This window comes from Macaca thibetana, chromosome 12 (assembly GCF_024542745.1).
Source record: "Macaca thibetana thibetana isolate TM-01 chromosome 12, ASM2454274v1, whole genome shotgun sequence".
NCBI classification, from domain to species: Eukaryota; Metazoa; Chordata; class Mammalia; order Primates; family Cercopithecidae; genus Macaca; species Macaca thibetana.
This window is the reverse complement of record NC_065589.1, coordinates 11,549,498-11,568,822: the sequence shown is the minus strand read 5'-3', so window position 1 is coordinate 11,568,822 and position 19,325 is coordinate 11,549,498. Positions and strand designations below refer to the sequence as shown.

The 19,325-nt window shown below is 38.4% G+C and overlaps 1 protein-coding gene across 1 annotated transcript in view; it reads left to right on the top strand.

Annotated features, from left to right (window-relative positions):
• PSMD1 (proteasome 26S subunit, non-ATPase 1) overlaps positions 1–19,325 on the top strand; it is a 121,988-nt gene that overhangs the window by 13,102 nt on the left and 89,561 nt on the right. Inside the window, exons 6-15 of the mRNA XM_050751078.1 lie at positions 32–175; positions 2,323–2,549; positions 8,050–8,110; positions 9,861–9,989; positions 11,819–11,907; positions 12,666–12,744; positions 13,274–13,447; positions 16,007–16,118; positions 16,663–16,859; positions 18,117–18,212. Of these exons, the coding sequence (XP_050607035.1) occupies positions 32–175; positions 2,323–2,549; positions 8,050–8,110; positions 9,861–9,989; positions 11,819–11,907; positions 12,666–12,744; positions 13,274–13,447; positions 16,007–16,118; positions 16,663–16,859; positions 18,117–18,212 (1,308 nt within the window). The remainder of the gene's footprint in view (positions 1–31; positions 176–2,322; positions 2,550–8,049; positions 8,111–9,860; positions 9,990–11,818; positions 11,908–12,665; positions 12,745–13,273; positions 13,448–16,006; positions 16,119–16,662; positions 16,860–18,116; positions 18,213–19,325) is intronic.

Here is a 19,325-nt window from a genome sequence, read left to right as displayed (position 1 = left end):
CTAGATAACATTGTATCTTTATCTCTTTCAGAATGATGTCCCAGGAATGTTAGCTTATAGCCTTAAGCTCTGTATGTCTTTAATGCAGAATAAACAGTTTCGGAATAAAGTACTAAGAGTTCTAGTTAAAATCTACATGAACTTGGAGAAACCTGATTTCATCAATGTTTGTCAGGTAATGATATTACATTATGTTTCATTGCATTGCTCCACGCTGTACTGTGTTACACCACTTCACATTTTATTACTTTATATTACTATAATGACTTTATACATGTATCTCAATTGATCTTCACAGCAGCCCTGTAAAGATAAGGTATGTGCTTTATATTCCTTTTTATTAATAAACTAAATCTCACAACACTAAAAAGCTATTTTGTTGTAACACATTCTTTCTATGTATTTTTTCTTTTGAAAATAATCCAATCATTTAAGGAAATTTTTAGAAATAAAGAGGGTTTTTTAAAAAGCTAGAAGAAAAGATTAAAGTAGTACCTATGCTATACTATGTTGTTCTAAAGAGAATTCAAAGTGTATAAATTATGTATGGTGGCCGGGCGCGGTGGCGCAAGCCTGTAATCCCAGCACTTTGGGAGGCCGAGACGGGCGGATCACGAGGTCAGGAGATCGAGACCATCCTGGCTGACACTGTGAAACCCCGTCTCTACTAAAAACTACAAAAAACTAGCCGGGCGAGGTGGCGGGCGCCTGTAGTCCCAGCTACTCGGGAGGCTGAGGCAGGAGAATGGCATGAACCCGGGAGGCGGAGCTTGCAGTGAGCTGAGATCCGGCCACTGCACTCCAGCCTGGGTGGCAGAGCGAGACTCCGTCTCAAAAAAAAAAAAAAATAAAAAATAAATAAATAAATAAATAAATAAATTATGTATGGTTTCATTACCCATACACAACAAAATAGTTGGGTATCTTTATTTCTTTCTATATATGAATTTGCTTACCCATAAAAAGAATTTCAGATGGTACAGAAAATACGTAAAATGAAAAGTAAAGCTTCCCTTTCCCATCATTTGGGCTTTTTCCCAAAGGTAAGACATAGATATTTTTCCCTACTTATTTGCACGTAGATCTGTTGCATTCTTTTAATGACTGTATTGTATTTTATTGACTGGAGGTGTGCATGGGTTTACTTTTTAACAATTGGTATATTGTATACATTTTTTGTATTCTGTTTAGGGCATAGCATTTTATTTTACATTTTGTTATTAACTATAATGTGCTCCTGTGTATTTTCATCCTCTAGGTTTTAAAAATTTAGATTAAAACACTGTTTTTTACAATGCCTTTTAAAGCAAATTTGAAACAAAACACTAGAAGAAGAAATATCCATGTTTAAATCACCCAAAGTCAACTTACTATTCTAACTTGATTTTTTACATCACCCAAAGTCAATTTCGTATTTAATAGTGTATTTCCTTTCAGTTTTCTCTACGTAGGCTTTTGGAGTTTTGTTGTTTCTAAATATTTTTCATAGTTTTTTTAAAACTTACATGAAAAATAGTAGTTCCCTGCCCTCTTCCTGTCTGTATTTCAGTTTTATTCCTTAGAGGCAATTTTATTTCTTTCAGCTGTTTTATTCCTTATCCTTTTATTATTTTTAAAAACTTTATTGTTCATTTTTAAAAGAATATCTTTTTGAGCAGATAATATTTTCATGTGATTTCAAATTCAAAAAGAATTATGGGGTATACAATGAAGTCTTCCTATTACTTGGCTCCAGCTACCAAGTTCTTTTCTCTGTGGATAAACAAGATTAATTGTATATAGCCTTTAACATTTTTCCGTGTTCTAACTCTTCGTAGACTCCTCTTCCTTGATTGTTGTAATCATTCAGTGTACGTACTTTGCCTTACTTAATCATTTCCCTATTGTTGACCACTTATTTTGTTTCTATTATTTCCTGTTCTTAATTTATAATAACTTTGATTAATGTGTTTATTTTGAAGTTGAGTTACTTGCTGCCTAAGAGAACAAGAAAATTTAAATTGAGTTTTTAAAAGAAAAATTCTAACTTTCTTGGATAATTTTGTTAAAACAATGGCAGATCATAAGAGTAGTAAGAGAAATGCTTCAACATGGTAATTTTAGTGTCTCATGACCTGGCCCAACACAACACAATGTATGTTAAATCAATGAGTAACTTCCATAACATATGGTAAGGCAAAAAATACAAATTAAGGAGCACTTAGGTATAAGTTATGGATAAGATTTAAAGAAGCCAGGATTCATTCAACAACCCCTTTAAGTACCTTGTAGATGAAGTTTTTAATTATTAAATAATTTTAAAACTTTCTTTCTCCATTTCAGTGCTTAATTTTCTTAGATGATCCTCAGGCTGTGAGTGATATCTTAGAGAAGCTGGTAAAGGAAGACAACCTCCTGATGGCATATCAGATTTGTTTTGATTTGTATGAAAGTGCTAGCCAGCAGTTTTTGTCATCTGTAATCCAGAATCTTCGAACTGTTGGCACCCCTATTGCTTCTGTGCCTGGATCCACCAATACGGGTACTGTTCCGGGATCAGAGAAAGACAGGTATAAGTACCTTTTTCTGCATGAAAACTAATTGAATAATCTTTATTTCATTTTGGGGACAGGTAGAATATTTATAGGAAGCATAGAATAAGTTTTGCCACTAGCTTTCATAGATTGTAAATTCTTATTAGGCTATTGCTCTGTTTTGTACTCTGCTGGGCGTGGTAAGGAAAACTGAAGAAATTGACCTTTCTAGAAAGAAATAGAAGTGATTATCTCATAGGGAGGACCTACCAGACAACATGTGTACTATTTAATCAAGTAAATTTAAAAACTCAGGTGGGTTAGGTCAGGGCTACCTTTTAGATATTTGGGTTACGTATATCTGCGTTAGATATTTAGAAAGTAAGGAACATTCTCAGCTTTTTCTGCTTTTATTAGAACTAAATACACAGATTTCTATAGTATTAGCAATTTGCATTCTGTACAAATTGATATGATATTAAAATTTTATTTTTCTGTATTTTACACATTTAGATCACTTACTAAAAACATTTGGGTGTCTTAGTTATGCCTGTTTATGCCAGCAGCCCCCTAGCCCACTCCTTCACTGGATATCCGTTGTCTGAGAACTTCTTTCATCTGCCACTCAGCCAGGATCTGTGGTTCATACCCAGCAAGTGATTACTTCTTTTACATTTTTTCCTATACCTAACATTTCAACAATGTTGACAGCATCTTCAGGAGTAGATTCCATCTCAAGAAACTACTATCTTTGCTCATCCCTAAGAAACAACTCCTCAGCCATTGATGTTTTATCATTAGACTGCAGCAATTCAGTCACATCTTCAGATTCCACTTCTAATTCTAGTTCTCTCACTATTTTCACCACATTTGCAATTCCTCCCTCCACTAAAGTCTTGAACCCCTCAAAGTCATCCATGAGGGATGGAATCAACTTCTTCTATACTCCTATTAATGTTGATATTTTGGCCTCCTCCTGTGAACCATGAATGTTCCTTTTTTCGTTTTTTTTTTCTTTTGAGGCTGTCTTGCTTTGTTGCCCATGCTACAGTGCAGTGGTGCAATCTCGGCTCACGACTTACTGCAACATCCGCCTCCCAGGTTCAAGCGATTCTCATGCCTTAGCCTGCTGAGCTGGGATTACAGGCGTGGGCCACCACATCTGGCAAATTTTTGTACTTTTAATAGAGACAGAGTTTTACCATGTTAGCCAGGCTGGTCTCGAACTCCTGACCTTAGATAATCCACCCATCTCAGGTGTGAGCCATAAATGTTCTTAATGGCGTCTGGAATGGTGAATCCTTCCCAGAAGATTTTCAATTTACCTTGCCCAGATCCATCAGAGGAATCACTTTCTATGGCGGCTATAGTCTCAAGAAATGACTTAAATTATATGACTTGAAAGTAAAAATTACTCCTCGATCGATGAACTATAGACTTGATGTTATGTTAGCAGGCATAAAAATAACATTAATCTTCTTGTACAACTCCATCAGAACCCATGGGGGACCAGGTGCATTGTCCATGAACAGTAATATTTTGAAAGGAATCTTTTTTCTGAACAGTAGGTCTCAACAGTGGGCTTCAAATATTTAGTATAACACTCTGTAAACAGACGTGCTGTCATCCAGGCTTTGTTGTTTCATTTACTGAGCAGAGAATAGCTTTAGCATAATTCTTTTTTTTTTTTTTTTTTTTTTTTTTTTTTTTTTGAGACGGAGTCTCGCTGTGTCTCCCAGGCTGGAGTGCAGTGGCGTGATCTCGGCTCACTGCAAGCTCCGCCTCCCGGGTTCACGCCATTCTCCCGCCTCAGCCTCCCAAGTAGCTGAGACTACAGGCGCCCGCCACCACGCCCGGCTAGTTTTTTGTATTTTTAGTAGAGACGGGGTTTCACCATGTTAGCCAGGATAGTCTCGATCTCCTGACCTCGTGATCCACCCGCCTCGGCCTCCCAAAGTGCTGGGATTACAGGCTTGAGCCACCGCGCCTGGCCGCTTTAGCATAATTCTTAAGGGCCCTAGCATTTTCAGAATGATACACGAGCATTGGCTTCAACTTAAAGTCACCTGCTGCATTAGCTTCTGACAAGAACAGCCTGTCTTCTGAAGCTGTGAAACCAGGAACTGACTTCTCTCTAGCTATGAAAGTCCTAGATGGCATCTTCTTCAAATAGAAGGCTATTCTGTCTACATGGAAAATCTGTTTTTAGTGTAGCCACCTTCATCAATGATCTTAGCTAGATCTTCCCGGTAACTTGCTGTAGCTTCTGCATCAGCACTTGCTGCCTCTCCTTGCACCTCCATGTTATGGAGACGGCTTCTTTCCTCAAACTTCATGAACCAAGCTCTCTGCTAGCTTCAAACTTTTCTTCTGCAGCTTCCTCACCTCTCTCAGCCTTTCCAGAACTGAAGAGTTAAGGTCTTGCTCTGGATTAGGCTTTGGCTTCAGGGAAGGTTTTGGCTGCTTTGATCTTCTCTCCAGAGCACAACTTTTTCCTTATCAACAATAAGGCTGTTGTGCTTTCTTATCATTTATGTGTCCACTGATGTAGCACTGTTAATTTTCTCCAAGAACTTTTTCTTTGCGTTCACCACTTGGCTGTCTGTGATGCAAGAGGCCTACCTTTGGCCTGTATCGACTTTTGACATGCCTTCCTCACTAAGCTTTAGCACTTCTAGTTTTTGATTTAAAGTGAGAAATGTGGGACTCTCTCTTTCACTTAAGCACTCAGAGGCCATTGTAGGGTTATTAATTGGCCTAATTTCAATACTGTTGTGTCTCAGGGAATAGGGAGTCCCAAGGAGAGGGACAGAGATGGAGGAATGATCGGTGTGTGGAGCAGTCAGAACACACACATTTATTGATTGAGTTTGCTGTTTTATATGGATGTGGTTTGTGGTGTCCCAAAACAACTGCAATGGTAATGTCAAAAATCACTGATGACAGATTACCATAACAGATATAATGATAATTAAGAAGTTTTAAATATTACAAGGATAACTAAAATGTAACAGAAAGACAAAGTGATCACATACTCTTGGAAAAGTGGCTCCAATAGACTTCCTTGAAGGGCAGTAAAACAAAGGTACGCCTGTATTTGTTTTTCTGTTTTTTTCTTTTGAGACGGAGTCTCGCTCTGTTGCCCAGGCTGCAGTGCAGTGGTCGGATCTTAGCTCACTGCAAGCTCCGCCTCCTGGGTTTATGCCATTCTCCTGCCTCAGCCTCCCGAGTAGCTGGGACTACAGGTGCCTGCCACCTCGCCCAGCTAGTTTTTTGTAGTTTTTAGTAGAGACAGGGTTTCACCATGTTAGCCAGGATGGTCTCGATCTCCTGACCTCGTGATCCGCCCGTCTTGGCCTCCCAAAGTGCTGGGATTACAGGCCCGCGCCTGGCCTATATTTGTTTTTCTTTATATCACTACCTCATTCCTTATTACTAAAACTATGGTAAGTCTTGCAACCAGGTATTGTAAGACCTACAATTTTGATTCTTTTTTCTTTTTCAAGATTCTTTGGGCTATTGTAGATTTTTTGCGTTATATAAGTCTGTGGGTGTTCTGATTGGGATTGTGTTGAATATCTTCAATTTGGGGCACATTGAAATCCTGATAATATTGAATATTGTAATCCAGGAATATGGTGATCTTTTTCATTTACTTAGGTTTTTTATTTTTTTTCTCAGTAGTGTTTTGTAGATTCAGTGCAGAGGTTTTACACATCTTTTCTTAAATTAATTTTCTTATATCCCTAAGTATAATTTGTTTTTTGATGCTGTTGTGAAGTGGTATTTTTAAATTTCTATTTTTTTTTGTTGGTAGTATATAGAAATATAATTGAGTTTTATATACTAACATTGAATCTTATGACCTTGATAAAATCATTTATATTTATAGCTTTATAAATGATTTTTTTAAGTAAATTTTTTAAAGTAGATCCTTTTATAGAATTTTCTTTATTGGCACCTTTGTCATCTGCAGTTAGAGACCATTTTACTCCTTCCTTTGTAATCTTTATACCTTTTCCCTCTCTGTTTTTTTCTGAATTGGCTGGGATTCCCAATACATTATAGAAGTGATAAGAGGCAGCATCTTTACTTTTTTCTCAATCTTAGGGGGATATAATTTATTTGTTTATTTATTTTCGAGACAGAGTCTCAGTCTTGTCACCTAGTCTGTAGTACAGTGGCACGATCTCAGTTCACTGCATCCTCCACCTCCTGGGTTCAAGCAATTCTCCTGCCTCAGCCTCCTGAGTAGCTGGGACTACAGGCGCAGGCCACCATGCCCGGCTAATTTTTATATTATTAGTTGAGACGGAGTTTCACCATGTTGGCCAGGCTGGTCTCGAACTCCTGACCTCAGGTGATCTGCTAGCCTCAGCCTCCCAAAGTTCTGGGATTACAGGTGTGAGCCATGGCACCTGGCCTATTTGTTTATTTTTGATTTAACAAGTTTTCTTTCTTCTTGCCTTCTCCTTTTCTTAAGGTTTATGTGTGGTGGTTACAAGTTCCTTCTGAGTTAATCTTCATTTCTGAAATGATTTTTTTTCTCTTTTATTTCTCATTTTCCCTAGTTCTGTCATGTTAATTTCTGAGTTTTTGTAATTCTAATATGTAATATTCTTGTATATTTTATATAATTTTCCTAATTTCTCTTGTTTTGAAATAACTTTTTTCTAATATTTTATGAGTTTACTTTGTTGCTTTTCTGTAGCTTATTTTTACTGAAATTAGTTATTCTAAACTTTTCCAAAGGAGGCTTGTTTAGGATAGTTTTTCCAATTTTACTGCCTTCTAGTATTTCCTCTTCTGTTGCTTTTGTGGAGTACTATACAAAATTATGGCTTTTGTTTTAGGATCTCCTGGCTCTGTTTCCTTTCTCCATTGCCCAGGCTAGAGTGCAGTAGTGCGATCATAGCTCACTGTAACCTTGAACTCCTAGGCTCAAGTAGTCCTCCCGTTTCAGCCTCCGGAGTAGCTGGGATTACAGGCACTCACTACTATACCTGGTTCATTATTTTAATTATTTTGTGGAGACAAGGGTCTCATTGTGTTGCCCAGGCTTATTGGTACCTTCTTTATCTTTGTCCCTGCCTTTTTAACTTGGATTCTCTGCCCAGCATTTTTTCCTCAGTATGGTGCTTTGACCTACAAGGGAGTGTTGGCTGATTAGATTTAAGAGTAGTTGGGGTCTCAACCCCTTCTTTTCAAGCCCATTTTGTAACTGGTGGTGATTTTACTTTACCTGACTGTGTTTTGTGAATGAAGGAGGTATTTTGTCACCTGTTCATATTTATTTGTTGTCCATGGTTTTGCTAACCTAGTTACTTTGTATGTTTTTATTATTTGGAGGAAATTTAATAACTGGATTGCCTCCATCTTAAAGATGTGTAGAATTTTTTATTTCTTAGTGGTAATACTTAAGTAAACATTATTTTCTTGCAAAATATTCAGTTTGGACATGGTTCAGATCTGTGGTATAAACAAATTGTACTTCTCTTCAGAAAAAATTATTGATTGTTGGTTCTTTTCATTTCAGTGACTCGATGGAAACAGAAGAAAAGACAGGCAATGCATTTGTAGGAAAGACACCAGAAGCAGTGAGTATGCTTTTTTTTTTTTTTTCCTTTGAGACAGGGTCTTGATCTGTCACCCAGGCTAGCATGCAATGGCACAGTCTTGGCTCACTACAACTTCTGCCTGCCAGGCTCAAGCTATCCTCCCACCTTTGCCTCCCAAGTAAGTAGCTGGGATTGCAGGCGTGCACCACCATGCTTGGCTAATTTTTGTATTTTTTGTAGAGACGGGGTTCGCTGTGTTGCCCAGGCTGGTCATGAACTCCTGAGCTTAAGCAATCCATTTGCCTTGGCCTCCCAGAGTGCTGGGATCACAGGCATGAGCCACCGAGCCAAGCCACAATGCCCAGTGAGTGTGCTTTTTGAAGTCGAGATTATTACTTAATATATATTTCCATAGGATACTGTAAATTTTTTTTTTTTTTTGAGACGGAGTCTCGCTCTGTCACCCAGGCTGGAGTGCAGTGGCCGGATCTCAGCTCACTGCAAGTTCCGCCTCCCGGGTTTATGCCATTCTCCTGCCTCAGCCTCCCAAGTAGCTGGGACTACAGGTGCCCGCCACCTCACCCGGCTAGTTTTTTTTTTTTTATTTTTTAGTAGAGATGGGGTTTCACCGTGTTAGCCAGGATGGTCTCAATCTCCTGTCCTCGTGATCTGCCCGTCTCGGCCTCCCAAAGTGCTGGGATTACAGGCTTGAGCCACTGCGCCCGGCCTGTAAATTCTTTTAAGTACGTATTATATACCTGCTTTTATTAAAGTGTATTGTTAAGTTTGATACCAAAGTCATTTTATAAAAACGAATTTCTGTAAAGATTAAAGTTTTAAAAATTGGTCCCAAAAAAACATTTAGAAGAAATCAAATTCTTAGATCCTTACTTCAGGCAGAAGTTATTTCTGTCTGAAACAACTTCAAATTAGCTGTCACAAAGTGAGAAAAAGATATGGTCTCTAGCAAATGGCAACATATATGGGAGGGAGGTTAATTGTTTTTGTTGTTTTTAATGTTTGTGGTGTATTGGAAGGGTAGGGTAAATATTACAGCGGTGGTCTGTTAGATGTAAATGCTTCCTGTATCAGGACTTTTCGTTCCTGATGCTCAGGTATATAAACTTCAGCTGTTCTTCGTCTGGTTGGAAAGTTGTGTTGGTGGCATGGTAGTTCATACATAAAATCAAGGCTGGGTGCTATGGTTCATGCATGTAATCCCAGCACTTTGGGAGGCCGATGTGGGTGGATCACCTGAGGTCAGGAGTTCGAAACTAGCCTGGCCAACATGGCAAAACCCCGTCTCTACTAAAAATACAAAAATTAACTGAGCATGGTGGCATACACCTTTAATCCCAGGTACTCGGGAGAGTCGCTTGAGCTTGGGAAGTAGAGGTTGCAGTGAGCCAAGATTGCACCACTATACTCCATGTATATATATATGTTGATTATTCAGTTTTCTCAATTTCAAGGAGGAAGTTTCTCAATTAAAATATAAATGGACTCATTTAATGAAAAGTAATTTTCCTGCATGTCATCAGTAATTATTCTTTCCCAGTTTTTTTTGAATATTTAAACATTTTATGTTGAAAGCCAGTGGGGGATGAATTGTATTCTTCCATCGAGCTAGTGTGTTATCTCAGTAGCATCTAATAAAGAAATAAATTATCCTTTCTCTTAAAATGGACTGCTTGAATTTCACTGGTTTAGGGCTGATGAAAAAAGTTGGATTAGTGGATTATAGTAATACTGTTTATGAGTTTTCATTTTTTTTTGTTTGATTTGGCAGAGTCCAGAGCCTAAGGACCAGACTTTGAAAATGATTAAAATTTTAAGTGGTGAAATGGCTATTGAGTTACATCTGCAGTTCTTAATACGAAACAATAATACAGACCTCATGATTCTAAAAAACACAAAGGTAAGAAATTCATCAATAAGAGAGGGTTTTTATAAATATTTACTTCTTCATTGAATGTAAGTAATTATAATATTTCTTGTTGGATACTTTCTTGTATTTTATTTCTAATTAAGGAAAAAGTAAGTTTTGAAAAAATAGCAATCAATGATCCTTTTGAAGTTGTTGGAAAGGAAGAAAATTAGCAATGATTGAGCTCCAGTTTTTTTTTTTTGTTTGTGTTTGTTTTTTGTTCTGTTTTTTTTTCGATGGAGTCTCGCTCTGTTGCCCAGGCTGGAGTGCAGTAGTGTGATCTCTGCTCGCCGCAAGCTCCGCCTCCCAGGTTCATGCCATTCTCCTGCCTCAGCCTCCTGAGTAGCTGGGACTACAGGCGCCTGCCACCTCGCCCAGCTAGTTTTTTGTATTTTTAGTAGAGACGGGGTTTCACCGTGTTAGCCAGGATGGTCTCGATCTCCTGACCTTGTGATCACTGCCCGCCTCAGCCTCCCAAAGTGCTGAGATTACAGGCATGAGCCACCATGCCCGGCCTGAGCTCCTGTTTTTATGTTTGTCTCTTGTTGGGAAGCTTAGTTAACTCATTTTTTCATTTTTAATGTATACATGGAGCAGTTAGACAAATAGCACAATCAGAATATTAATATAGGCTCTTGAGCTGCTTGCTTCAGCCTGCTCCACTTTTGTGGAGTGTACTTTCATTTCAATAAATCTGTGCTTTCCTTTTATTACAAAAAAAAAAAGAATACTAATTCAGTTTGTTTATGTGTCTGTATTTCCCATTGAACTATGATGTCCTTGAGAGCAGCAGTTCTTATCTTGTTGCAACGTTTTTTGAGATACTGATCTTAACAGTTATTAATACTAATTTTAATTTTTTAGCAAGGAATATATTTGATTCAAAATATTTTAATATAAAAAGATATATAACATTAAAAATCTTCCTTCTCTTATTTACCCAATACCCCTTCCCAAAGTCATTTTTTTATAGCCATATATTAGTGGATGGTTAAATAGTTGTTTGATTGAAACATATGTAAGAATGCTTTTTGAAACTTTTAATATAGTCTTTGCAAATGGCAAAAAATATGCAGAATCATATGGTCTCCATTCATGAGAATTTAAAGCTAGTCTTTATAATATAGTCTCATTAAAAATAAACAAAATTTGACCAGGTACGGTGGCTTACACCTGTAATCCCAGCACTCTGGGAGGTCGAGGCAGGCGGATCACCTGAGGTCAGGAGTTCAAGACCAGCTTGGCCAATATGGTGAAACCCCGTCTCTACTTAAAATACAAAAATTAGCCAGGCGTGATGGTACATACCTGTAATCCCAGCTACTTGGGAGATTGAGGCAGGAGAATCCCTTGAACCCTGGAAGTGGAGGCTGCAGTGAGCTGAGATCACGCCACTGCACTGCAGCCTGGGCAGCCGAGCAACACTCTGTCTCAAAAACTAAAAATAAACAAAATTATTTGGTAACTGTCAGAGGTGCAGCACTGCTCCTCAGGTTATCGCAATACCTTGGAGACCTTCAGCAAGATGCAGAAGAGAAAAAGCAAGTTTAAACCAAAGGATAGAAAATCCGCTGTCTAAATTCCCCACCTAAAATCTGCCGTTAAGCTCTGTTAAAACTGCAAATAAAACTTTGACTTGCTTGTTTGTGTAAACTAGCTATTTAGTCTTTATAAAAGAAATAGCCAAAATCCATATTTTAAATCTCAGTTCAATTTGTTCATGCTTTTACCACAAAATAGGACCTCTGACTGTGTGTGTGAGGGTGTGCATATATGAATACTTTGCCAGTGATGAAACAATTCTCTATTTGTTGTTGCAGGATGCAGTACGGAATTCCGTATGTCATACAGCAACCGTTATAGCAAACTCTTTTATGCACTGTGGGACAACCAGTGACCAGTTTCTTAGGTAAATATGCTTGGTGATTTCCACTTTGGTTTAAAATCTTTTTTTTTTTTGGGTACAGTCTTACTCTGTGCCCCAGGCCGGAGGGCAGTGATGCAATCTGGGCTTACTGCAACCTCCATCTCCTGGGTTCAAGTGATTCTCCTGCCTCAGCCTCCCAAGTAGGTGGGATTATAGGCGCACACCACTATGCCTGGCTAATTTTTGTATTTTTAGTAGAGGTGGGGTTTTGCCATGTTGGTCAGGCTGGTCTTGAACTCCTGACCTCAGGTGATCCGCCCACCTCGGCCTCCCAAAGTGCTGGGATTACAGACGTGAACCACCGCACGCGGCCTAAAATCCTTTTTAACAGACACTGTGTTAACAGTAGTTCCCTTGTTAACCAGTCATTAATTCTAAAGTATATTTTTGCTATTTTATGTATTTGTTATTGCGTATTTCTACTTGTTCTAAGGTAAAATTAATTCCTTTTATTACTTGGCTTGATTGTAGTCTCTTGAAGGAAATACATTAAGCTCTAAAATTTTATATAATTTTTTTTTTATTTATAGTAGAATCACATATCATGCATTTAAAAAATCCTTAAAATACTAAGAACAGCTTAAGAGGGAAAATAGAATCAGTAGTAACTTGAGATCCACAAAGTAATTTGAAAGTGTTCAAGGTAAAATTTTAATGTTTTTGACCTTAGTGTTAAAAAGCTTTAAGGAATTCATTTGTTTTAATACTAATTAAAATAACTACATCTTCTTTTTTTACAGAGATAACTTGGAATGGTTGGCCAGAGCCACTAACTGGGCAAAATTTACTGCTACAGCCAGTTTGGGTGTAATTCATAAGGTAACATATATTGGTCAGTGTAAACAGGCATCTGAAAAGAAGTAATTTTTCTGGGGTTAAGAAAAAGTAAAAGTTTATTATAATTCATTAACAAGTACACTTTGTTAAGTCAGATAAGTCATCTTGTAGGGAAGGCTAAAGTAAATAAGATACTAAAATATTTATATGTGTGTTTGTTTTTAATAAAAAGTGGAAATTTATTTCTATAAAGACTGTATAAGCCATTGAAAGGATAAATTGAAATGTTATTTGCATAGTCTGAGATCTGAGATGGATTTGGGCAAATGTTATAAAACAAAGGGAAAAAAATTGAAGCATTTGTGATTTTTTTTTTCTAACCAGAGTGTAACTGGGTCTCTTAAAGGCTTGTCCTCTTGTTTGAGTGATACAATTATATGAGAGAGAGCCCCCTACCTCCTCTCTTAGCAAGTGAACATTCTGGGGAAAAGGCAGTAGTCATAGAAAACATTGTGTCTTTTTTCTTCTTACTTTCTCTTTTTGACAGCTTTGTCATGGCTTACCTTTACAGGGTCATGAAAAAGAAGCATTACAGTTAATGGCAACATACCTTCCCAAGGATACTTCTCCAGGATCAGCCTATCAGGAAGGTGGAGGTCTCTATGCACTAGGTCTTATTCATGCCAATCATGGTGGTGATATAATTGACTATCTGCTTAATCAGCTTAAGAATGCCAGCAATGATGTAAGTACTAAAATGGAAAACTAAGTTTCCAAAACTCAAGAATCCAGGATAACATATTTGCCAAATTATTTTAGTGACTGGAGATTTCATAGGATTTAGGAATACCCAAAACAACTATTATCTTGGGTTTTTTTGGGTTTTGTTTTTTTGTTTTTTTAGGTAATTTCATTTCCTTCTTGATGAGCTAAAATTGTGTTTCTCGCTCCTTTAAGCCCTGCATGTATTTGTAAAACCTGTTGTATTCCCACACTTTCATCTTAAAATGTTAAAACTACAAGTGACCTTAGTTATCATCTAGTTTGGGCCCTAACATTTTGCTGGAAATTAAGGCCTAAAGAAATTGCAAGCCAGGCGCGGTGGCTCACGCCTGTAATCCTAGCACTTTGGGAGGCTGAGGCGGGCGGATCACGAGGTCAGGAGATCGAGACCACGGTGAAACCCCGTCTCTACTAAAAAATACAAAAAATTAGCCGGGCACTGTGGCAGGTGCCTGTAGTCCCAGCTACTCAGGAGGCTGAGGCAGGAGAATGGCGTGAACCTGGGAGGCGGAGCTTGCAGTGAGCCAAGATCGCGCCACTGCACTCCAGCCTGGGCGACGGAGCGAGACTCCATCTCAACAACAAATAAAAAGAAATTGCAGTCTCTCAGAAGTTAGAGTCCTTGCTTGTTTTGATCTTTGATAATTGTTTAAAATGTAAATCTTTTGGAAAAGCTTACTAAGTAGCCCTGTTCTTATTTTAAGGAACCTTAAAATACAATTTTAGACTGACTTCTATACTGGAGTGAGGGCCATCAGAGAGTAGTTAAGTGATCCAGAAAACCTTGCCCTCATGCATAAGTGAAAAGATTGAAGCCAATAGGATGATCTGTCTCAATTAATAAGCCCCTTAGCCACAAATCATGTGTGCAAGTACACACATTTTTACCTTATTTCCTCTGGTCTCAGGTAAAAAACTTTCTTATGGGATAGGGTTTATGGTTACAAAAAAGAAACACCAATAGACAGCATTAAAAACCATTTCTAACTAACTCGAATAAGAAGTTTATTGGAAATACCTTATATAATTAACAGAAAGGCTGATAAACTAGTTCTCACAAAGGTTAAGGAGCCAGAGCAACACCACAGATGCTAGATAACAGGAACTAATGAAATAGCCTTTTCAGGACCCTACCTTCAGGATGAATGAACTTGAAACATTTCTGGCCATTGGGTTATTCCACTTAAGAAAGACAAAAATTCCAAAGAAGGAGCATTGTATTGCTCTGGGTTGGGTCACACTTTGGCTAGGAGAAGGTGGGAGCTTCTTAAATGACAGTCCCACTCTAACCAGTGGGGAGGAGTATTACCAAGGGAATGTTGGGATGCTGTCACCAACAGAAGGATGCCGTGCATTCAAAAATGACAAAAATGACAGATGACCACTAAAGTTTTTTCTTTCAAATGTATATATTTCGGATGTACTCTGACCTCATTTTCAACCACTTTCTTCACAACCATGTTCCATTAGATACCTTTTTCTCCTCTGTCTTTAGCCTCTCACTCTGTACTGCCTCCTTTCCCTCAGCCCATGAACATACTCAGGTCTCATCTATCCTAAACAAAATTATTTTCTTGACATCTCCCTCTTAGTTGTTCAGTCTTTTTCCTCCCCTTCTCATGTAAACCTACTGAAAGAGAGTTGGCCTCTCTCTGCCCACTGTGTTTTCTCACGTTCATTTTGCAACTCACTATTTTTAATTTATTATCATTATTTTTTGAGACAGTTTCTTGCTGTGTTGCCCAGGCTGGAGTGCAGTGGCATGATCATGGCTCACTGCAGCTTCAACTTCCTGGGCTCAAGCCATTCTTCCACCTCAGCCTCCTGAGTAGCTGGGATCACAGGCATGCACCACCATGCTCAGCTAATTTGTGTTTATTTTTTTGGACAGACTGAATCTCCGTATGTTGCCCAGGCTGGTCTCAAACTTCTGGGCTCAAGTGATCTTCCTACCTCAGCCTCCTAAAGTGCTGGGATTACAAGCATGAGCCACCAATCCAGCCTCAGCTCATTATTTTTTGGCATCAGCAAATATCATTCTATTAAAACTGAAATTGCTGGGCTGGACATGGTGGCTCATACCTATAATCCCAGAACTTTGGGAGGCCAAGTCAGGCGGATCACCTGAGGTTAGAAGTTCCAGACCAGCCTGGCCAACATGGTGAAACCCTGTCTCTACTAAAAATACAAAAATTAGGCGGGCGTGGTGGCAGCCACCTGTAATCCCAGCTACTCGAGAGGCTAAGGCAGGAGAATCACTTGAACCCAGGAGGCGGAGGTTGCAGTGAGCCCAGATTGCACCATTGCACTCTAGCCTGGGTGACAAGAGTGAAACTACGTCTCAAACAAAAAACTGAAATTGCTGAGTTTGTCACTGACCTTTTGATTATCAAATCCTTTGATCATTCTTACTGAGCCCACCTCTGCATATTTAATGTGAAACTATATTTTGAAATTAGAATAAGAGCTTGTATGTTAAGTATAGTGTACCAAATCAGTGGAATCTATGTTTTTTCCTTAGATCGTTAGACATGGTGGCAGTCTGGGCCTTGGTTTGGCAGCCATGGGAACTGCACGTCAAGATGTTTATGATTTGCTAAAAACAAACCTTTATCAGGATGATGCAGTGACAGGTAAGCATTTCTTTCTAAAGCTAACAAACTTAAGTATTAATTAATGTAAATATAATTACGTTAGTTTCTACCTATATTTTGTAGCCTCTTAAAATTACGATGGATTTCTATACTTGAAGTGAATTTTGTTCCATTTGTCAAAGTTATCTTTTAAAACAAGTTTTATGATATATAGGCTTTCTAAAATGGTATATCCTGTGTGTCCACTTGCATAACTGACTTTTGCAAATAGGAATTTATTAGAGTGATCTACTTACTCCATACTGCTTGGTGATAATGTAGAAAAAATGTTATCTAAATGTCTCCTTTGAAATCACTATAGGATTTGATGGTATAGTCTGTCAAAGTTTAAAAGGAAAACAACCCTAAATGTATGACTGTGCTTCCACATAAAGTATCCTTTTTACCAAATGGTTTTAAAAAATGCTGTCAGAAGCTAGTGGTTTTTTGATAGTTTATGCAAAAAACGTGCTACTTTCAGTTGGATGTTTCATTGACTTTAAAAACATAACTCTTTGTTAACATTTGACTCGTTACTTGCTAGGGGAAGCAGCTGGCCTGGCCCTAGGTTTGGTTATGTTGGGCTCTAAAAATGCCCAGGCTATTGAGGACATGGTCGGTTATGCACAAGAAACTCAACATGAGAAGATTCTGCGTGGTCTTGCAGTTGGCATTGCGTTAGTAATGTACGGGAGGATGGAAGAGGCTGATGCTCTCATTGAATCTCTCTGTCGTGACAAGGTGAGATCACATACATCCCTCACTGTCCATTTATCTCCAGCATGTAAAAAACACTTAACTTCACTGGAAATTAACTCTGTTCCCATCAGAACATGTAGGTACATTTATTCATAAAACTTCTTGCAATGTGTATGAAGCCTAATAGAATTTAAGAAATAAAAGCACTGATTAGAAAAGTACATGGGAGTAATTTGAGGATTTTAAATTTTACTATAGCTTCAGATCGGTGATACTTATAAGCAGATTCAGCATAGTTCTTTAGGAATTCACGAGTTGATTTCTTTTAGAAATAATATTTTTGGGCCAGGTGCGGTGGCTCTCACCTGTAATCCTAGCATTTTGGGAGGCCGAGGCAGGTGGATCACTTGAGGTCAGGAGTTCAAAACCAGCCTGGCCAACATGGTGAAACCCTGTCTCTACTAAACATAGAAAAAAAATTAGCTGGGCATGGTGGTGGGCACCTGTAATCCCAGCTACTTGGGAGGCTGAGGCACGAGAATCACTTGAGCCTGGGAGACAGAGGTTACAGTGAGCAGGGATCGAACCACTGCACTCCAGCCTCAGTGACAGAGCGAGACTCCATCTCAAAAAAAAAAAAGAAATTAATATTTTTGGAATGATTTGGTAGTCATTTAATAAGATACAAAGTTTACTTCATTATTCTTTTATCAGAAAACAGTGCCAATCTCTATATTTGTTTATTTGGATGAGGTTTTTTTTCCATTGCCTTTTGTTTTGTTTTTATAATGGTGTTGTATATGGTAGGTAGTTAGTGGCAGGTAATAACTGTTCTCTATAATCTGATAAAAAGAACTGTTATAGTTTATTGATAAAATTATTAATTAATTTGTTCAGTTATCAGGGTCCATCTTTCTTCCACTCAGCACTCAGTACCCAGGAATTTAAATAAGGTAAAAATGTAGAATTAGAAGCCAACTTCCTTGCTTGATTGATAAAAGGAAGTGGACTGCCATAGGAGTGGCTGTTGCCGTTGACTTGACTTTATACTTCCTAAAAAGTATGAAGCAGGGCAGGCATATTGCATAGCATAGTGGGAATTAAGAGCAGCTACCTCCTTCTGTATTTATGTGTTTTATTGCCCCATTTATTTCAAAAACCACCAACCACAAAAGAGTTGTTGAGCTCATCATTTCCTGCCTGAGACCAGCTTACTTGGTGGATGCCTCTATGCCTGTTAGACTGTAGAAGTTACTGTATGAAATAAGTTGATGATTAATGTTAAATTATTTTTCTTAGGACCCAATTCTTCGAAGGTCTGGAATGTATACTGTAGCCATGGCTTATTGTGGCTCTGGTAACAACAAAGCAATTCGACGCCTGCTACATGTTGCTGTAAGTACTCTGACCTTTCTTGGGAGTAGGGTAGATGGAAAAGCTTGCAGATAGATAATAAGTGTCTAGGTGACTCCAGCATCCTCAGCACATGACCACCACCAGTGGTCTTAGGTTGTGATTCTCATTTACTGGACCCAACAGGCCATAACCTAGCACTAGGTTCACTTAGCTTTTCAGAAGGATATGGGACGGGATAACAGTCCTATATAAATGGAAGTCCTTAAAGCCATTCAGGTACAACTTCTAAAATCCTACTGCAAGGAGCACCCTCATTTGTAAGGGACGAGACCTTGTAAGTATATGTGGCCGCTCTAGGATAGGGAAATCCAGTGAAGAACAGGAACCATTTATTTCTTTTTAAGGCCAGTGAAGTTAGCTTCCACATACCCCTAGTGGGTGCAGTGGCTCATGCCTGTAATCCCAGCTGCTCTGGAAAGTGAAGTGGACCATGAGCTATAATTATACCACCGCACTCTAGCCTGTACGACAGGGCAAGACCGTATCTCTAAAAACAAACAACCCCCCCACACACACCCCGGGACCCCTAAGGAACGTGATCTATTACAGGAGATGCATTGCACAGGAAAGCCAATGCCCATGTTTTCTAAAATGTTTTTTCCACTCATAGTTCTCCTAATCCAAATATAGTTATCAGCAATAAGTAATACTGCCTGGTCACACAGTGGACATTCCACATGTCTTAATAGGTTTTTGTCATCATGGTGCTGGGAAAAGGTAAACTAAGGGTATCTTTCTATGCAGAAAGACTTAAAACTATCGTTAACTCCTTTTTCCCAGAGATAATATTTTCCACAATATTTATTAGTAATTAATAAATAATTTTTTTAGCAGTACAGTATGTTCTAAATGTTCGTAATTTGCAAAAGCTATAATGCAGCTGAAATTGTCTTTTTTTTTTTTTTCTTTTTTCTTTTTAGAGACTTTGAGACAGGGTTTCACTGTCACCCAGGCTGGAGTGCAGTAGCACAATCATAACTCATTGCAGCCTCAAACTACTGGGCTCAAGCGATCCTCCTCCTACCTCTGCTTCCCATGTAGCTAGAACTACAGGCACACACCACCGTGCCTGCCTGATTTTTTAACTTTTTG